Source organism: Pelecanus crispus, chromosome 9 (assembly GCF_030463565.1).
Source record: "Pelecanus crispus isolate bPelCri1 chromosome 9, bPelCri1.pri, whole genome shotgun sequence".
NCBI lineage: Eukaryota > Metazoa > Chordata > Aves > Pelecaniformes > Pelecanidae > Pelecanus > Pelecanus crispus.
The window spans coordinates 28,075,201-28,092,072 of record NC_134651.1 but is presented as its reverse complement, the minus strand read 5'-3'; the positions used below and the strand labels follow the sequence as shown (position 1 = coordinate 28,092,072).

The following is a 16,872-nucleotide window of genomic DNA, read 5'->3' as shown; positions in this document are numbered from 1 at the left end:
AAAGAGGTTACTTCCAAAAATAACTTGAGATTGGTCTGACATTGTCCATCTTTAAATGCCAGTAGTGAAACTTTGGATTTTCAGCGTGTCTTTCTGTTCAGAGACCTTTTGGAAAAAAATGAAAATAGGAAAAAATAAGTACTACTGAGATTTCAGGACAGCATTTTTAAAAAAAGACAAATGGATGTAAAAGTAATATCTGTCACAGTTGATTCCATTTTACTTAGCCCCTTCCTGTTCTTGTGATAATTTACACCACTTCCAGATCCAGACTATAGAATGTACCGCATCTCTGATTAAGACTGTGATAAAAATACTGCATGTCAGTTTAAGATGAGAGGTATCTCTCAGCTGAAATTGAGAAGAATTTACAGTATGCAAGATGTCCTTGCTGAATCTGACTTCTGCCTGAATACCCCCGGGGGTTCATGCTTCAGCTAGTATAGAGAATGTCTTGTTTGTAGCAACTACTAGTGATCAGGACTTTGGAATGCATCTTCTGTGAACCATTTTCTAGAGAAGATGGTGTCCCTGTGTGCTTTGGAAGTCCTGGCTCATTGTGAGGGATGGTGTGCTTGTTCTCAAATCATGAGGCTTTCTGTAGTACCTGATTGCTCCTCTTAAGTCTCTTGTTCAACTATCTTCTAGTTAGTTTGGCTAAAAGCTCTGTAGCACAGTATGATAGGCAAGAGACCTGCAATCTTTCTAAAGTTTTAATATAAAAATTTTGTTTTAACAATAGTAATTTATGTTTGCATATCACTGTGTTAGAGAGTAATGCCCAATTAAGTGGGAGGACTGTTTCTCTCCTTTTTACCTTCAAAGAGAAGTAAGGTGGAGAGCACAAAAATGTTAGCAGAAGGTGTTGGTCTGTGTTGACTCAAACCTTGATTAATGAAAAAATAGTTACTGTTATGTAAAGGCTTTCCAATGACAAAATATTTTGAGTGTGAGATAGGGATACAGATGTGCCAAAAGAAGTCTCATGCTAATACCAAGCGCCAATATACCACACGAAGCAGTGGAAGCAGAAAGATCAAGGAGTGAATTGACATGCAGTTTACAATTCAGGCTAATATGCTTTAGCAGATGCATGTATTGGTTTCTGTTACCCTGGTTAAACTCCTTAGTTTAGGATTTTATTCTCTAACTTCATTGTGCTTCAGTTTTTCATTGCTCTTTCACAGCGCCTTGGATTAGCCTCAAATTACATAATTTACTGAGTTGCCAGCTTTTTCATTCTTTGTTCTGGGTGATCGCATTGCAGAATTAATAAGAGATCAAATATTAAACTCTTCTGGGCATTCATAATAGATGACAATGCAAGAACCCCTCAATTAAAAATCATGAGATTAAAAAAGTAATAGATCTTCAACAAAAAATTACTTCTTGAATATGATCAATATGCTGTTCTTAAAAATTAATGATTGCTTTTTCAGTGCTCACAACAGTTTACAAGTTCACATTTGGTTCTCAAGATAAACAATATCTGTTCCTAGTTTCAGTATGCAAATTGAAGATGCAATTCTTCTATGGAAGAAGAAGTATTGAAGAAGCTCCAAGTATTTGTGATTTTCTGTTGCAGATTGTCACAGTTCTGACAGACTTCATTGAGAACCCAAATAGCCTCTGGAAGGCTGAGGCCATTAGCAAAGAAAATGAGCAAGTTGTTTTGTTGATCACGCCTGTCTTTTAGAACTGCACAAAAGCTGCTTAATTTTCTGTGCAGCCTCTTGACTAATACCAGCTTAGTAGCTGAGGGGATTTGATTAGTTGCCAGCTATTACACACTGGTAGTAAATAATTGTAATGTAGATTAAACAAGACATTTAGTAAGTTAGTTGTGGAACCTGATTGAGTTCTGTTTAAGGTGTATTTTTTGGTTGGGTTAAGAAGACATGAATATAAAAAGAGTGTTCAAGTGACTATAAAAAGGATGTTGAATTTCTCTGAATCGCACTTTCCCTTACCCTGCCTGGCTTGTTTTTCTTCCCTATCTCGCTAGCAAGAAGTACATCCAAAGAAGGTTCATCACCAGCTTTCTCTTGCAATGTTAGTCAAAGTATAGAGTGCAATTTTGTTGCATCGGAGCCCATCAGTAATTTTTCTAGGCTTGTATTTCAATTTGGGCCATGGCATATTTCCAATACTTTATTGTCATCTATGGTTCACCAGTTCTCTGGAACTGTAAAAGCAATAGGGGTGTTTTGTCTACCCCTTGTTCTGCAGCTGTTCTGAAGTAACTACGCAGTTGTGTTTGTCTAACTTGCTTCTGTAGTATTCTTCAGCTTTACATTCAAAAACATAATATTTGAAGATTGCATTTAGTGTGTACTAAACATTTTTTTCTTTATACTTGCTGTTGTACCCCCTTTTAAACCAAATCTATAAATAGAAAGTTAGTTAAAAACCAGGACAATTTTCAGGTATCAACTCATTTAGAAACCAAACAAAGCAGCTCACACTTTGATTAGACATTAATTGAAATTAGAAATACCTTTTCATAGCTTTGGCTAGATTCTAATACTGTCCTGTTGGGATTATGCATCTGAATTTTAGAACAATTGGTTTGTCTGAGACTGGAGTATGCGATATATGTGAAAAACAATACCTTACACAGAATACTGCTTTTTTTTTTCTGAAATGATTATTTCAGACTTGACACAGGAATCTGTTCTACTGCTCTTGCTCTGGTTCTTCATTTGTAGGACTCTTCTCAATGTCTTATATTGGTAGAGAACGTGGAAATAACGCAAGAAATACTTAAAGATTACTGGTACTGATATAAGGGTGGAAAAGGGATCTTTAGACTGCATATGGGTCAACAGCTAAGAAAAGTAGGGATGAAGGGAATGTAACTTGATAGTGTGTTGCTCTCCAAGCTCCACAATATTCATGAATGCTTTTAAATAAAATTAAAAAAGATATTTTGAGAGTATCTGTGATAAAACCAAATCTGTCTGAGGTCTGGAATGTGGGGCAGCAATACTTCAATAATTTTGGAATGAGAGCTGAATTGCCATGAAAATACGGGCCTTCTGCCTCGTTCCCCTTCCCTGTGTGAAATGCTTCTATGGGGCTGCTTCCCATTTCCCCAGACCCTAAAACAAAGTAGCTTTTTGTTAACCTCTTTCTGGTTGTGAACACACTTCAGTTAACAGAATTTTGGGGTTTGACGAATTCAGTTAAACAGTGTCTTATTAGATAGCTTGAGACCATTTTTCCTGCTGCTGACCACTTCAGTGAACCTAAAAGGAAGTGTATTTGGTAATGTGTTATGCTGTTGTCAATGAAAGTTGCTATTTATGCCATCTTGGTTTCTGGGAAAAGTCTTTTACCTTTGCAAGATAACTTTTACTTTTTCTTTGATACTTGACTGTTCAATTATGAACACGTAATAGGCACTGCTTTTGTTGAGAGCTTGAAAATAATTATCCATCATTCTGTTTATCCTTTAGCTTCTTAAATTATTTAGGAGCTTCAGAACAGTGTCTTAATTGCAGTAGGTTTGAGGCACTTAAATACAGAAGTCTCATGTATAGTTTGTTTTAATTTTTTATTTTAAAATTGATTCACGTGTCTCAATATTTTTGTGCTGCGTGTACAGGCAAATATTGATGTTAAAAAGCATAAAATATAAATGGATGCAGTTCTACTTCTTGTATATATAGTGCATCCTTCTGGGTCAGATCTACTTGAGACAAGCAGTGCAAAGGTGAGAATATGTGGAATGTATGGTCTTTTCTTAAAAAAAGTACATAATTCATTTAGAATAGTCTGTTTACCACTGCTAAATAATTTATTCGGTGTTTCCAAATATGAAAAAATTTCCACTGCAACATTTGTCATATACATCAAGATTTTTTTATAGTGTCTTCATAGACCTGTCTTGAAATGAGATGTCCTCTTATTTGGCAGAACAAAGAACTACAGTTAATATTTACAATTTTGCTTAATAAGCACAGCAGGAGTGCTTTTCACTACCATGAGAGACGGGCAGTACTTTCTAAGAGTGAATTCGGCCATCTGAAAACTGGTGTAACTGTATCCCCAAAGTGTTAAGAGAACAGAAAAATTAGGATCTTGGATGAACAGAGTTGCTTATCCCAGAACCAGTACTTTTACTGAATGACCCCATATTGGTTTTTATTGAGATTTTTCTTTTGTATTGTTGTCTGTTTTGTCATAAGCTGGTTAATTACGGTTTTGGTCAGCTTTGGGAGTTTTGAAGGTCTCTCCTTTCAGGGTCAGTGCAGCTTTAATCAGTCTGGTGAATTCAGCAGGTAGCTCTCTTGACTTCCAAGAATTAGTACTGCGATTCTTGTACCTGACTTTGTCCTGGGTGGTTAATCCAGCCTCTCCTTGGCTTACATGGTCACACCAGTTCTCTTTACTCTGCGTGTCATCTTGTAATCAATAAGGATGGGAGTACAAGAGAAAGATCACTAGAAGATGGCAGGCAAGGAAGGGAGGTTGTAAATGGAACCTGAAAGTTTAATGTAGTAATAATTAAAAAAGCACAAAGTTCAAAGTCTGTTCTCTATTCTGTGAGGCCAGTCTCAGAGAGCTGGAAGCTGTCGGTGTGCTGTCCATTGATGCGGATCTCCTTGTCAGTCCTTTTTGGACTCTTTGAATCAGCCACAGCTGGGAGCTCAGGAATAGTCTTGTCAAAATTCTCCATCTTGATCTGATACTCACCTTTGGCATTGCGGGCTAGCACAGAGGCGAAGCGATGGTACAGCGTGATCTCTGAGGGGAGGTAGGATGTTCTCCTTTGACATGTTTCTCCTGTGCCCTCCTGCACAGCTGACAGAAAGACGACCAGCTCAAAATGGTGAGCAGCTTCTCTTTGGAGGAGAGCAGCCAGGGGGCTGGATGGAGTGATTGAATGGTAGTAGGTCAGTGGAAAGATGAAAAAAGGACACTCATCTGAAGTAATGCTGTCTAGGTGGAAGTCCACACTAGTTTGGTGCAGCTGCCCATTCTCTTGTTCTTGGTAAAGTATAGCAGAAATCTGGACACTAGTCAGTGGGCTGGAGCGTGTGTTGGCCACCTGGAACATAAGGTATGGCTTCCCCTCGGTGTGTGTCACTACGGCAGAGCGGGTGAAGCGGATGGAGAATGCCCGATTCTTTGGTCGGGCAATCTTTGCCACGAAAGCACCTGCATCATGGAAAAGAGCAAACTGAATATGAGCACTGTGCCTGGGTTGGTTCCCTGCAACCTCCAAGGTCTGTGAAACTGTCCAAAGGAACAGAAGCAGGCTTGGGTGGACATGGTCTTTCTAGCCTCAGCCTGCATGTTTGAAAACTGCTAGGCTGGCATCACACTAACCCATTTTTGTTTAAAAAGCATAGCTGTCCTAAAATGCTTCTTTTTCTAAACTTATATTCACTTATAAATATTTGGAGAGTGAACTGTAGCTGTAGAAAGGAGAGCTGTTAGTTTGCCCCGATTTACTGTAATTGGTAATAGTACCTGGTCTTGGTGTGCTACCACTGGAGAAGCTCTTTCTTAATACACAGTAAACTAACCTGTGTATTTTTAAAGTCTTTTTGAAATACTTTAAACCTGAAAATTATTTTAAATAACTTAAAATACTGTGAAATAGCTGTGATATTGTAAAAACTTTCATTACATTGAGTACTGAGGAATACTTAAACACTGTTAAAGATCAACAAAAATATTTCAGCTAGACAAAAGTAAATCTTAAAATCAAAACAAATTGACTTTAAATATTGTAATTCCACGGGAAAAACTTGGAGAGATAATGGTATAAGTAGTAAGTGATTGAGAGTGGTAAGTGGGGATCTGTCACAAGTATTGTCCAATGAATAGTGGAACTCTAAAGTCTAAATCTTGATATCAGCTAATTTATGTCTTTTGTTAATGAAAGCTGTTTAACTTTTACTACTACATAGCTGAAATCTCATCATCCTTATAGTGACTGACTTAATTGTTCTTTCAGGTATCAATATGATCACTATTTATTTCTAGCTCCATTTCTTAAATCTAATTGTTACACCTATTCTATTTAAAGATTAAATATGAAGGATTACCTGTGATGAAGGCTTCCAGCATGAGCCCCAGGACCATCTGTATTGCAAGCAGTGCAATAGCACTGGGACAGTCCCCGCTTGGGAACATAGTGCCGTAACCAATTGTGAGTTGCGTCTCCAGTGAGAAGGAGAAAGCAGCTGTAAAACTGGTGATGTACTTGACACATATAGTGTGGTTGTCAGGTGGAGCATCATGGTCCAGCTCCAGGTCCCCATTCATCTCAGCCAGCAAATACCAAAGCACTGCAAAGACTAGCCAGTGAATAACAAAAGAAGCAGAAAAGACAAGCATCATCCATCTCCAGCGCATGTCCATTAATATTCCCCATGCATCTCGGAGGTATGCCAGACCTTTTCCTTGGGCACCATCCATCTGCAATGTGCTGTGTCCATCCTTGGTCACCATCCTCAGGTATCTTTGGGTCAGGAGGGGAGCACTGGATTTAGTGTTATTGCTCTCTATCATATCTGTTGTCATCCTCTAGAAAAGAGAAAAAAGGAAAAAATGTGATACAATGCGGCGTATTTGTATTTTGCCTAACATTCACAGTTTTTGACACATCAGCAGGGGTTGAAATACTGCAGCCAACAAAGGAGGGCTTATACATTGCAATCCAGAGAAGATTAAGTCAGGAGCCTGGAGAGGAATTTACCACTGTTTGTGGTCATACTTTGCTAAAAAAGATTAAGTTTAAAAATCTGACTACTCAGATTTTCCCTGCTTAGTTGTTTAAATATAACTTTCATACTTCACCTTCCTAAATTTACATGAGTTGCATGCTTTAATTCTTTAGGGGTGAGTGGGATGGGATTAGGTATGCTGTATCTGAAAAGAAACTGAATTTTGTCTGATTATATCAGTTTTTGTAACTTCTTTTTAGCAGAGTATAATAATTTACCCATACTATTATGAATACTATTAACAATAGTACTATGGAAATAATGTTTATTATATTATTTCTCTAACATGTTTATGAAGTTTAGAGGAATGCTGTAGTTTACCTAGTAGCCCTTTCAGACTTTCCTAGCTTAGGAAATGACTGCTGTCTGCACCCACCATGTCCAGTTAAGCAGCATTACAGTATTCAGGGCAGAGCTGCTTCTGGGAGTCTGAGGCTGTTTATGTAAGGATTGGATAAAAAGAGGGCAGGAGACCACTACTGAAAGTACACTGTGACATAATTCCAAGTCTAGTCTGCCTAAGCAATGTATTTTTTATTAGTGACCAAATAAGAAAATAGGACAGCAAGGGTATGGGAATTACAGGGTGAAGGTGGAATTGCAAATGTGGGAAGCAAAATGGATACTTGTAGGTGTTTGACATGTTAGGCTCCTTTGTTTACTTTTAAACCTCAAAACTTTCTAAACTTGTCAGAGATGCTGAGTGTCTTTTGAAAAGACACGGGCCACTCAAATCCAGAAATACTGAATGTTTAAAGTTCACCTGGGAGATAGTAAAATTTAATATGGGCTCATGTAAAATAGAGATTTCATAATGTGTACAGCCTGCTTAAAGAAGGTTGTGAGGAAGCTTGTTTGTAGAACAAGAGAGGATTTAAAAAATATATGTAAATTCTGCAAATCATAATTGTACATGGTGTATTTAGTCAATTTTGTTGGTTTCCTATCAATTTTGACCTTTCTTTGAATTGTGACTGTTTCAGTGTATAATACAAGTGTACAAACAGGCTAGAGGAATTGGAATTTTCCCCAACCAAGAGTGCCGTCTTAGTTTTATCTTGAAGTGCATTAGATCTAAGGATCCTGAACTTCAGAATGAATTTATGGAAGGTAAAAAAATCTTTGTGATCTTTGATGCTGTAAGCCAGCAGTTTTCATGACTGTTTACTTGATCTTGATACCAAATTTTAGTAATTACAGAACATTCTCTTTTGCTTTTACTTGTGCTTAATGCATACTGAAGTATGAGAATTGACATCACAGTGAATATTTAGCTAAATTTTCATTTTTCTTTCTTTCTGTAGGTTCTCAAAACCATCCAGCTATTTTTTCTATCCATGCTGTAGTGAAAGGAGGTAGAGTAGATGATGGCCTGAGTAGAATTTGGTGATTTTTCCCTTCATTTTTATTTTCCAATTCACATCTCTTAGAAGGAACATTTTTAAACCACTCCCTGTGCCAAAGAATACAGTGGGCTTACTGAGATTCTCCTGCTCGGTAGTACCAGGCTACTTTTGTTGGGGGAGTCTGATCATAGTCCATTCAGTTGATAACATGACCCCCCGCTTTCATCTGAGTTTGATCTTTGGTCTACTATATAGCTCTCTAAATGACAGTTTTCAGTCTTGCTGCACTGTTACGGAATTTACAATAACCTGAATACAATTTTAAATGCTTTGGCAACCAGATGATTAGTGACTTGTCTGTAGAGCAGAGTCTTTGTGCTAAGATTTAGAAGAGCCCTTCTGGATGCCTTGAAAGAGCTGGAAAATCTCTGAATGGGAAGGATGGTGAGGACCATGCTCAGAATGAGCTGTGGGCAATGCCTTGGTTTTATTATTTTAGAATAAGCAGTACTCACAAGAAGCACTCCCTTGTTTGAATAGGGGAGAACGCTTACAGAACAAAATGCCTCTGGGTGTAAACATCATGCATTCTTGAAAAAAAAAAACAAACAAAACAAAACACAAAACTAGTGTGTTTGTGTAAGTTCTCATGGTACTTTGAGGGCAGCATCTGCTTCATAGCCTCCAAGTAATTTGGGTTTGCAAAACAAACGTATGCTGTGAGAATGAATCTGATACTGATTGGTGACAGAAGCCTTTTCTACAGTGTTGCATACATTAAAAGGGAAAACATACTTAATGTGGTACATTTTTCTTGGCTACACTTCAGATCTTCCACACATCAATGCTAAGGTAGCGTGCTTGAGTGCCACAAACTTGACTTAGAGCAAAATGCTATCAGCGTTGCAGGGTCTCAATTTTGTTGATTAAGGAGCTTTCTCACTTAACAATGACTTAAGGCTCTGAAAAAATTTAGTCAGTGTTCACTGTCAGGTTGTTTGGGATCTTTTCTATGGGGGAGGATCTATTACTGACAGATTTTGAAGGTACTTGAGAAAGAGAACCTCTGTTAGCCCCCAGCAGCGCATTTCACAACAGTCCTGTGTGTCCGTTCCTTGAGACTCCCAGCAGGGGAATTTGCCTGCTGACGTTAACCAGGTTACTGCTCTGGTCTCATTTGATATAGGCCTCTGATTTTTCTTGTCTAGGGCTGTTAAAATATTAGGTATCTAATTCGATGGCAGTGATAGCATTGGAAATGTGTAAGCTTGAGGTTTTTTGTTTGTTTGTTTGTTTTTTCAAAATCTGTTGATGGTTTTAAGAGCCACAAGTCTCAACTTCTTGGGGTGGGAAAAACACGTAAGAAATTGCAAATAGGCTCTGAGAGCAATGCAGTTGGTTTAGAGTAAGAGGTGAAAGAACAACCGCTCTGTGAGAAATAGTTTACTCAGGCTGGAGGATCAGTCCTCTGTATTCTCAAAAGCAGAGTCAACTTAAGAGTAGATGTGACTTTTTGAATTTAAAGAGAATTATTGTCTTCTGTCTACTCCTTTCCTTGCCCAATATAGTGAAAAATATAAATACTTTCTTTCCTTGTTACTGATTAATAAGTTGTAAAGTACAGTTTGGACCATCTGATCCAATCCCCTGCTCAGCATGGTCCTTGATGTCCCCACATTAATCCCAGTTTCAAACAGTGTATGTTTTAGGAAAGACATTCAGCTTCAACTTGAAAAGGAAAATTCTGCGTTGTTTGTTGGAGAATACTTATCTCCACTGCTAAATACATACTATGTTTCTAATCCAGATTTGTCTAACGTAATCTCTTAACCTTCATGTTATGCTGTTTGTCTCGTTTTACTTTTCCTGGTGCCTGACTTGTGAAACTTGTAGCTTTGGGGTATTGCTTCTCCCTCCATCTCCCAGCTGATAGCCCTTGACTGGAAAGACAGGAACTGTCAGAAATGACTTTTTATACCTCTTTTGGCATGTTGACCAGTCTTTTTATCATGCATTCAGTGTGTCTAATCCTTCCTGTTTCCAGTCTATTGAAAATTAAATGGTTATCACCAACTCCAGTGTGTATGTTAGTTCTTAGCTTTTTTTTTTTCTCTTTACCATCATTGTTCCTCATTCTGGCTTCTTTCTTCTATACAGTCTCCTAAGACAAGTCAAGGTAGGGCGAGTACTACCTTTTTAAATCAAAGGCACAGTTTCCCTTTTCCTAGCAGTCAGACAGGTTCTAAACTGACCTGGCTTGCTAATGATTTATGTGTAATAAAACCTTGCCTTACAGCTCTAGGATATTGCTTGCATTTCTGAAATTCATGATCCAGCACACTGATCTCCCACACTTTGCCTTTTTGATTGAGTCTTCTTCCTTGTGTTGTAACAGCTCTTTGTTACATTGCTGCTTCATGCCACCATGTTGCTTGCCTCTTTTTTTTTTTCCTCTTGCTTAACCTTTCTCTTGACAGCAGAAGCTCAGCTGTTAAGACTCTGGTAGGATTGCAGGGGGGCCACTCATTTGCAGCAGTGTCTTCATTTTGTTTGCCTTCTCAGTTGAAGGCATTTAAAGTGACACTTCCAGCCTGTTTTCAGCTCGGTACACTAATGCACCTGCAACCTTTTTAGGAGCCTGAATGCCTTTATGTGGAGCTGTGTTCAGGGGAGACTTCTGCAGTGCTGCTGTACCTGCCCAACTTCCAGGCTTAACAAAATCTGGTCTAATTGACCTTGGAAGGGATTTGAGGCAGTTTATAGTGCACTGCTTCATTATGACAGCAAAGTAGTAAAGAGGACCTGCTGTTTGCTGGGAGTAACTGCAAAAACTGCTTACAACTGTGGCATAATTTGAAGACTTATTAGAACCCAGGTGGTGCTGACATACACCTCTGGGAATGTGGACATTCTGTCTTTACTTGACCTGAGTCCACATAGTCTTGTACTAGTTTCAGATTCAAACATCATCTCTACTCTTAAGCTGTGATCATTCAGATGTGTTGCTGCCTCCACACTTTGCAACAAGAACAAACTAAGTTTATAATTTTTTTAAAGGCACTTTCATGCTATTAAAATCTTAGTATTGTTATTTTTAGATTGAATGGCGATCCTTGAGATGCTCTGACATTAATATTAGGAAATGAAGGGTTTTTTCAGTATTGATGACATGACTGGATCATATAACTTACATTGGGGGACAATCTTAGAAATGTAGGAAGTAGTACAGTTAGAATAACTGCTTTGGTTGAAAGCTTATGCTACAGTTAGTAGGACAGTTAAAATTTCAAACATGTTTGTCCTTTAGGTTTTGTAGCTAATGTGTCATTGAGATGAATGGGAGTAGTTTGACAAAACTCCTTTTTCCAAGCAGTCTGCAGAATTAAGATAACAGTTTTCAGGACTTGTTACATATATAAGTAAGTCTTGTAAAAATGGGAACTTTAATTTGTTGAGTCCAAGTCATACTTTTCAAAGCAAGTGCCACAAAGTATAGGGTGCAAGAGCTTGTACTTTTGACCTTCTGTGACAGTTTCCTACAGAATACACTTTAAAAAAACAAACAAAAAACCAAACAAAAACCCCACACCCCATAAACAAACCAACCCCTCCGAATTTTGGTAAAATGGGAGAGTATGTCTTTTTTTATAGTACAGAAAGCAAGTCTGCTCATATACTTGATTTTTGGGGACATCTGAAATGCTCCACTTGGTGTATAATGTATTTTCACATAGTACAGCATGCTGAAAATACTGTGAGGATCCATATGAACCCTAATTCTTGATCATGAAGTAGCATCTGAGTGGATGAACTAGTCTGGCCACCTTAAGAGAAGCATAAAAACTTTTATCAAGGCTTTGCTTAAATGTTGTTTAAGGCTTTAAAATATGCTAGTATATATTAAATCCTTATAGAGAAACTTAAATGCAAAGCTAAGTATTGTTAATGGAGGAGTAAATTTACAGTCGAGAGGGAGTATTTTATTTCATGTAAGGCTGTAGTAATAGAAGTCTGCTGCCATCCATTTTTTGTGGAACTTGCTGTTTTTGAAGAGCAGTCCTGCCCTATGTGATGCAAACTTCCCAATGGCTTTCTAGAATGACTGAGCTTTCTAGGATGTTGGAATTCATACTTGATGCCCGTGCATAGTTTCCTGTGCTAGCTCACAATGTGTCCATAAGCACAGAGAATACATTGATTGAAAATGATTGGAGGCATGAGATATAATTAGACATGGTAAAAGCTGGCTTGAAGAGGTGAAGCTCATTTCTTTAATTTGTGATGGAACTGAAGTTAAATGCTGAGTTACAATGAATGCAACAAGAAGGTGAGGATGACTTTTTCATAACACTTGGCCAGGTAACACCTGGCTACCTTAGCTGGGGGCTTGCAAATGCTCCGTTTGCAGAGCGTTGCAGAGTCTTTCCAGCACCGTTTATCTTGAAAACTTTCTGAAGAAATATTGCATGGTGAATGTGGTTTGGCTCTATATGCTGTTAGGGCTATGGCCATCTGAGAGAGCATTTTCTTTTTTGAGGGGGGAAAATCAGAAACCATTTTGTTTAAGGGGGTACTTAATTTAGCAAGCTTTAGAAATAAAAATCTGTGCCCTGAAAACAACTTTGATTTCTTTGAGTAAAGAATGACAGAACAATTTCTAATAGTACAATAAGCAAAAGAAAAAAAATTCAGATTGTTTTGTGTACTTACCACTCTTTGAAGGGTTTGTGTGCAGGAGAAGGGGAATACCTGGGCTCCAGGAGAGGGACTGGGCTGGTCTTGTGTATTGGTCCCAGCACTGGCAAGAAACTTCCTACAAGTGGATGGTAGAGATCCTTTTTTTTATTTTTATTTTTTTTAAATGGGTTTGTATGTCTCATTCCTGTGTTTATAGTGCTGGGGGGGGTTGGCTTTCATCGGAAGCTGATTTGATTGGTCATTTTGCCTGCAGGGGGGCCAGTTAGCTCTGATCATGTGGAAAAGAATGCTGGTTTGTTAGGAGTGTGTCTTTACCCAACACAAACCCTTAGCAGCCAAGGAGAAATCCTCAAACACTTACTTGGGGAAGGGGTGCCTTCCCCCTCACCACCTTAATCAAGATAATTTTTTAGGTTTGTATAATCTTAAAGTTTTACATGAAAGTCGAAAAGGCCAAAATTTCCCTGGAAAAGAAGAATGGAAAAAGTTCCCTTATTGGTGCTGAAAAACACAGATTCTTCTCCGATACTTTCTCCCTAATCAGTGTCATCTGTTGTTTGTTTAGGTGAAAAGAGAAACTCTTAAGTCTCACTGCTGCTCATCTAGTGCCACTTCTTCCTCTTCTCATTAGATCCTGAGCTCCTGAGTGTTGATGTTAACAGAAAGGTGGGCTGCAGCTAATGGTACAGCCTGTGGTCTCTGGAGGGTGTTGCTGAACTGTAGCTTAATGCTGGTCAGAAGATGTAGATCTGGCCACTTCTCTTCCATCTCCACATTGCTCCTTTGTGAAAACATGGAATTAATCACAGGACTTTACTAAAGCCTAGGAATGAAACAATGCAGATTAGGTGGGTTGCTGATTCCGTGCAGTAAATGAAACCACTTCCACTTAAGCTATTTTCTCTCTCACTTATCAAATGAGGAGTTACTTAGAGAAGATGTTTTAGCTGAATGACCACACAGAGTGGTCAGCATGCTGCACTACTAAACTGAGCTCTGAGGACAGCTTTGTAATGCAGTAGTATTTCACAGGTTTGGTTTGGGTTCCCCCCCCCCCCCCCCACCTTGTGAGCTGCTGATGTAAGGGCTTTGATCGAATGTCAGATGTAAGAGGATCTGCGAAACAAAGGCTGTGGTTGTTTGCAGTAAAACTACTGAAGGCCTGCTGGGAAAATTATTAATGTAGACTTGCCTGCTTAGGAAATAAAATCCTTCCTTTTTTTTCTTTAACCTTCCCCCCAACCCTAAATTGCAAAACATTAATTCTTTGCTTCATTAGTATGGAACATTTTGATACATGTTCAGGCATAGCGCCGAAAATAGTGATAGGCATAGTGTGACCTTCAGAACCAGGGCAAATAATATACTGCAAGGGGACTCCCACCACTGTGGCAGGCCTGTAGGGCAATGTGACTTGTCCTTCACCCTTCCCTCTATACTCCAGCAAAGTTGAACTTCCACTACAGACAGCCTTTTCTATTCACAAGTAGGATTTTTTTTTTTACAAACAGTATTTTCTCACAAACCATATTTTGTAATTGTAGAAAGCATCTGGTCACAGGTTTTCTAATCTGATTCAACTGAATGGATTGCAAATCTAACACAATTGTACAGCAGATGAAATAGCTACAGTATGTGATTTCCAGGTGTGTGTTATGAAATTTAACTCTCCTGTTAATACCTTTGAATTTGCTGGTTCGCCCATACTCATGACAGTTGGTAACGGTCAATTTAGTGAAAAAATACGGAGTGATATTTGAGTAGTGTGTTTTGGAGACCTATTGTTGAGATTGAGATTTTATGGAGAGAGAGAAAATGTGAAGTTAGAAATGGGCATCAGAACTTCTGATCTCTGTCCCTGACTTTGGTTACAAGTGAGTCACTTCACAATGTATGTATTCCTATAGTGTCCTTAGCATGTCAAATACTGTCCTAATGAGAAGGTAGTGCTTCTTTAGAAACATCATCTTAAGGCCATTTGTTTTATTCTTCTGTAAAATAAGCTACAAAATTACACATCTAGGCAAAGTTATTTGAATTCCTTTAAAAACACTAGCTGCAAAGGTTTTTCTTTTTATCCTCTTGAAGTGTCACATGCAGCAGAAAGAAGAGAGCAAGTCAAAGCACTTAATGCTTTCCTAGTTTTTCCCCTCTTCAGAAGAAACAGTATTGCTGTCAGTCATCAATTTCCTGTTTATTTCTCTCCAAACAGTGAGCATGTCATAGGAAACATGGACTGACAGCATGGAGAACAGAAGTTACTTGCCATTCTGTTAGTAAGTCCTCTTGATAAACGTGTTGCCATGGGGCTATGTCCCGGAATCCCAGTCTTGTTCTTTGCAGTTAGTCTCCTTTCAACTCAGTGTTGCACAGCTGTAGGCTTTTTTGGCTGGATACCACTAGGCTCTATCTGAAATTTTCTGTAAACACCATTGCTGGCTTTGTGACAGACTTGAACAGAGGTGCCCTTTTACTGCTCCTTCTCTTCAGGAAGTCCAGTCAATTAGGCCAAGGCAAAACCATAGATTGCATTTTAGTTTTTTTCATCCTTAAAACATTGCCAAATACTGACTCTCTGACTTAAGTAATTTCAGCTGAAATGAGTGTTCTCAAATCTAGGGACAGTTTGCAAAGACAATATGCTAGGACTTTGGAAGTTATGAATTAGATGTAAGCTGTAGGAATATTCCTGTATACAGTTTTGTCATAGTCTTTCTGTCACTTGGGTAGCTTGATTTTTCTGATCCTTAACTGGTGACCAGTTTGTATTTGTAAAGAACTAGTTTCTTGGCTGGTCTGTCTAATGTTCAGGATCATCTAAGGCCAGATCTGTTTTGACACATACCTTGCTGTCTTTTGAATATTGCTTGCTATGGTGTCCTATTACCAGAAGACTTAACTGTGTCATGATATACTGCATTTTCTCTCTTAATTCCACTGAAGTGTGGTATCAGAACAGTCATCTGATGTGTCACACTGGAGTGCTGCTGTGTTTAGAAAGGTTTCAGAATCACAGGTGGTACTGTCCTCAGATGAGTATAATACTGGCCCCTTATATTAAATGATTTTCTTGTTTCTTAGATTTCTAATGCTGTAAAACTTAAAATCAGAGGAGGGGCAGGATCCCACTTGTGTCTGATCTTGGCAAACAGCAGTTGTTGTTTTGTAATCTCTGTAGAGATGTGTGTTTTGAACCCCAAAGCAGCAAAAGGGGATGCCATTTTCTGCAAGTTCAGAATGCAAAACCTGACTTCAGTAGTTCAGTTCTTGGGAGCAAAACCAGCTGTCTTAAGGACTAAGAAAACCTGAGTTACCTTGGGTATGCCTATAGCATGTATATGTCTGCAGAGGGGCTAAGAACAAAGGATATTCAGTGGCAAAGTAGACTTCACAATATTCTTTAGGTAACTTTTTTTTTTCCCCAAATGTTTTTGGAAGAACAGAACAGAGCCTGAGAGCTGATAGCTTGCCAGTGTTAAAGAGTAGTCTCCAGAATCTTAACTGAACTTAATAACAAAGGAAAGAAATAACATCTTTTTTCTTAATTGGTAGAGTCTAAAATCTCCTGAATTGATGTTACTGAATGAGTGTCAGGTAATAGCTGTGAATTTTGATGAAAAGAATAGATATGTCTCTAAAAATAATATTTTTCTAGTCTCAAAAATAGCAAATTGAGTAACTTTTTTCTGTCTGTAACTGTTTTAGTGAGGAAAAACGAGTGTCTTGTGCTGCAGAATAAAAAATACATATTTCTTCTTTCTTGTAGCATTTTAAAAATAATTTCAGAAAGAATGAGGCATATTCTTCATTGTCTGGGTCTTAGGCTCATCTGGTCTGTTGGATTGCAGCTCTCTCCTGGGAAACTATCTCTGTGTTTTACTTTCAGCTGACTTGGCTCTGTAGCTCTGTCTCCTAGTTTTCTACTATGCAAAGCCTGTCCAAGGAGCAATACTGAGAGGCTTCCCTGCATTTCCTGTTACGTTCTGCTACGTGACATTTTTCAGAGATCTAAAAAAAAAAAAAAACCTTGTATTTCCTAGGCTTAGATTTACCTCTAGCTTCTTGCCTTTATTTTCTGTGAAGCATGG

The 16,872-nt window shown here is 38.4% G+C and overlaps 2 protein-coding genes across 14 annotated transcripts in view; one reads left to right on the top strand and one right to left on the bottom strand.

The window, feature by feature from the left end:
* Positions 1–16,872, top strand: part of GIGYF2 (GRB10 interacting GYF protein 2) — a 79,342-nt gene that overhangs the window by 32,233 nt on the left and 30,237 nt on the right. The window contains exon 1 of one of the 13 annotated variants that reach the window (XM_075716404.1): positions 6,416–6,471. The exons of the other annotated variants lie outside the window; for them this stretch is intronic. Coding sequence (XP_075572519.1) covers positions 6,438–6,471 — 34 coding nt within the window. The 5' untranslated portion in view covers positions 6,416–6,437. Of the gene's footprint in view, positions 1–6,415; positions 6,472–16,872 lie in introns of those variants that run through there. 13 annotated transcript variants of the gene reach the window in all.
* On the bottom strand, positions 4,541–12,966 carry KCNJ13 (potassium inwardly rectifying channel subfamily J member 13). The gene is given in 4 exon segments (XM_009478040.2): positions 4,541–5,163; positions 6,060–6,540; positions 12,797–12,921; positions 12,924–12,966. Coding segments are annotated over 4 exon segments (1,272 nt in total).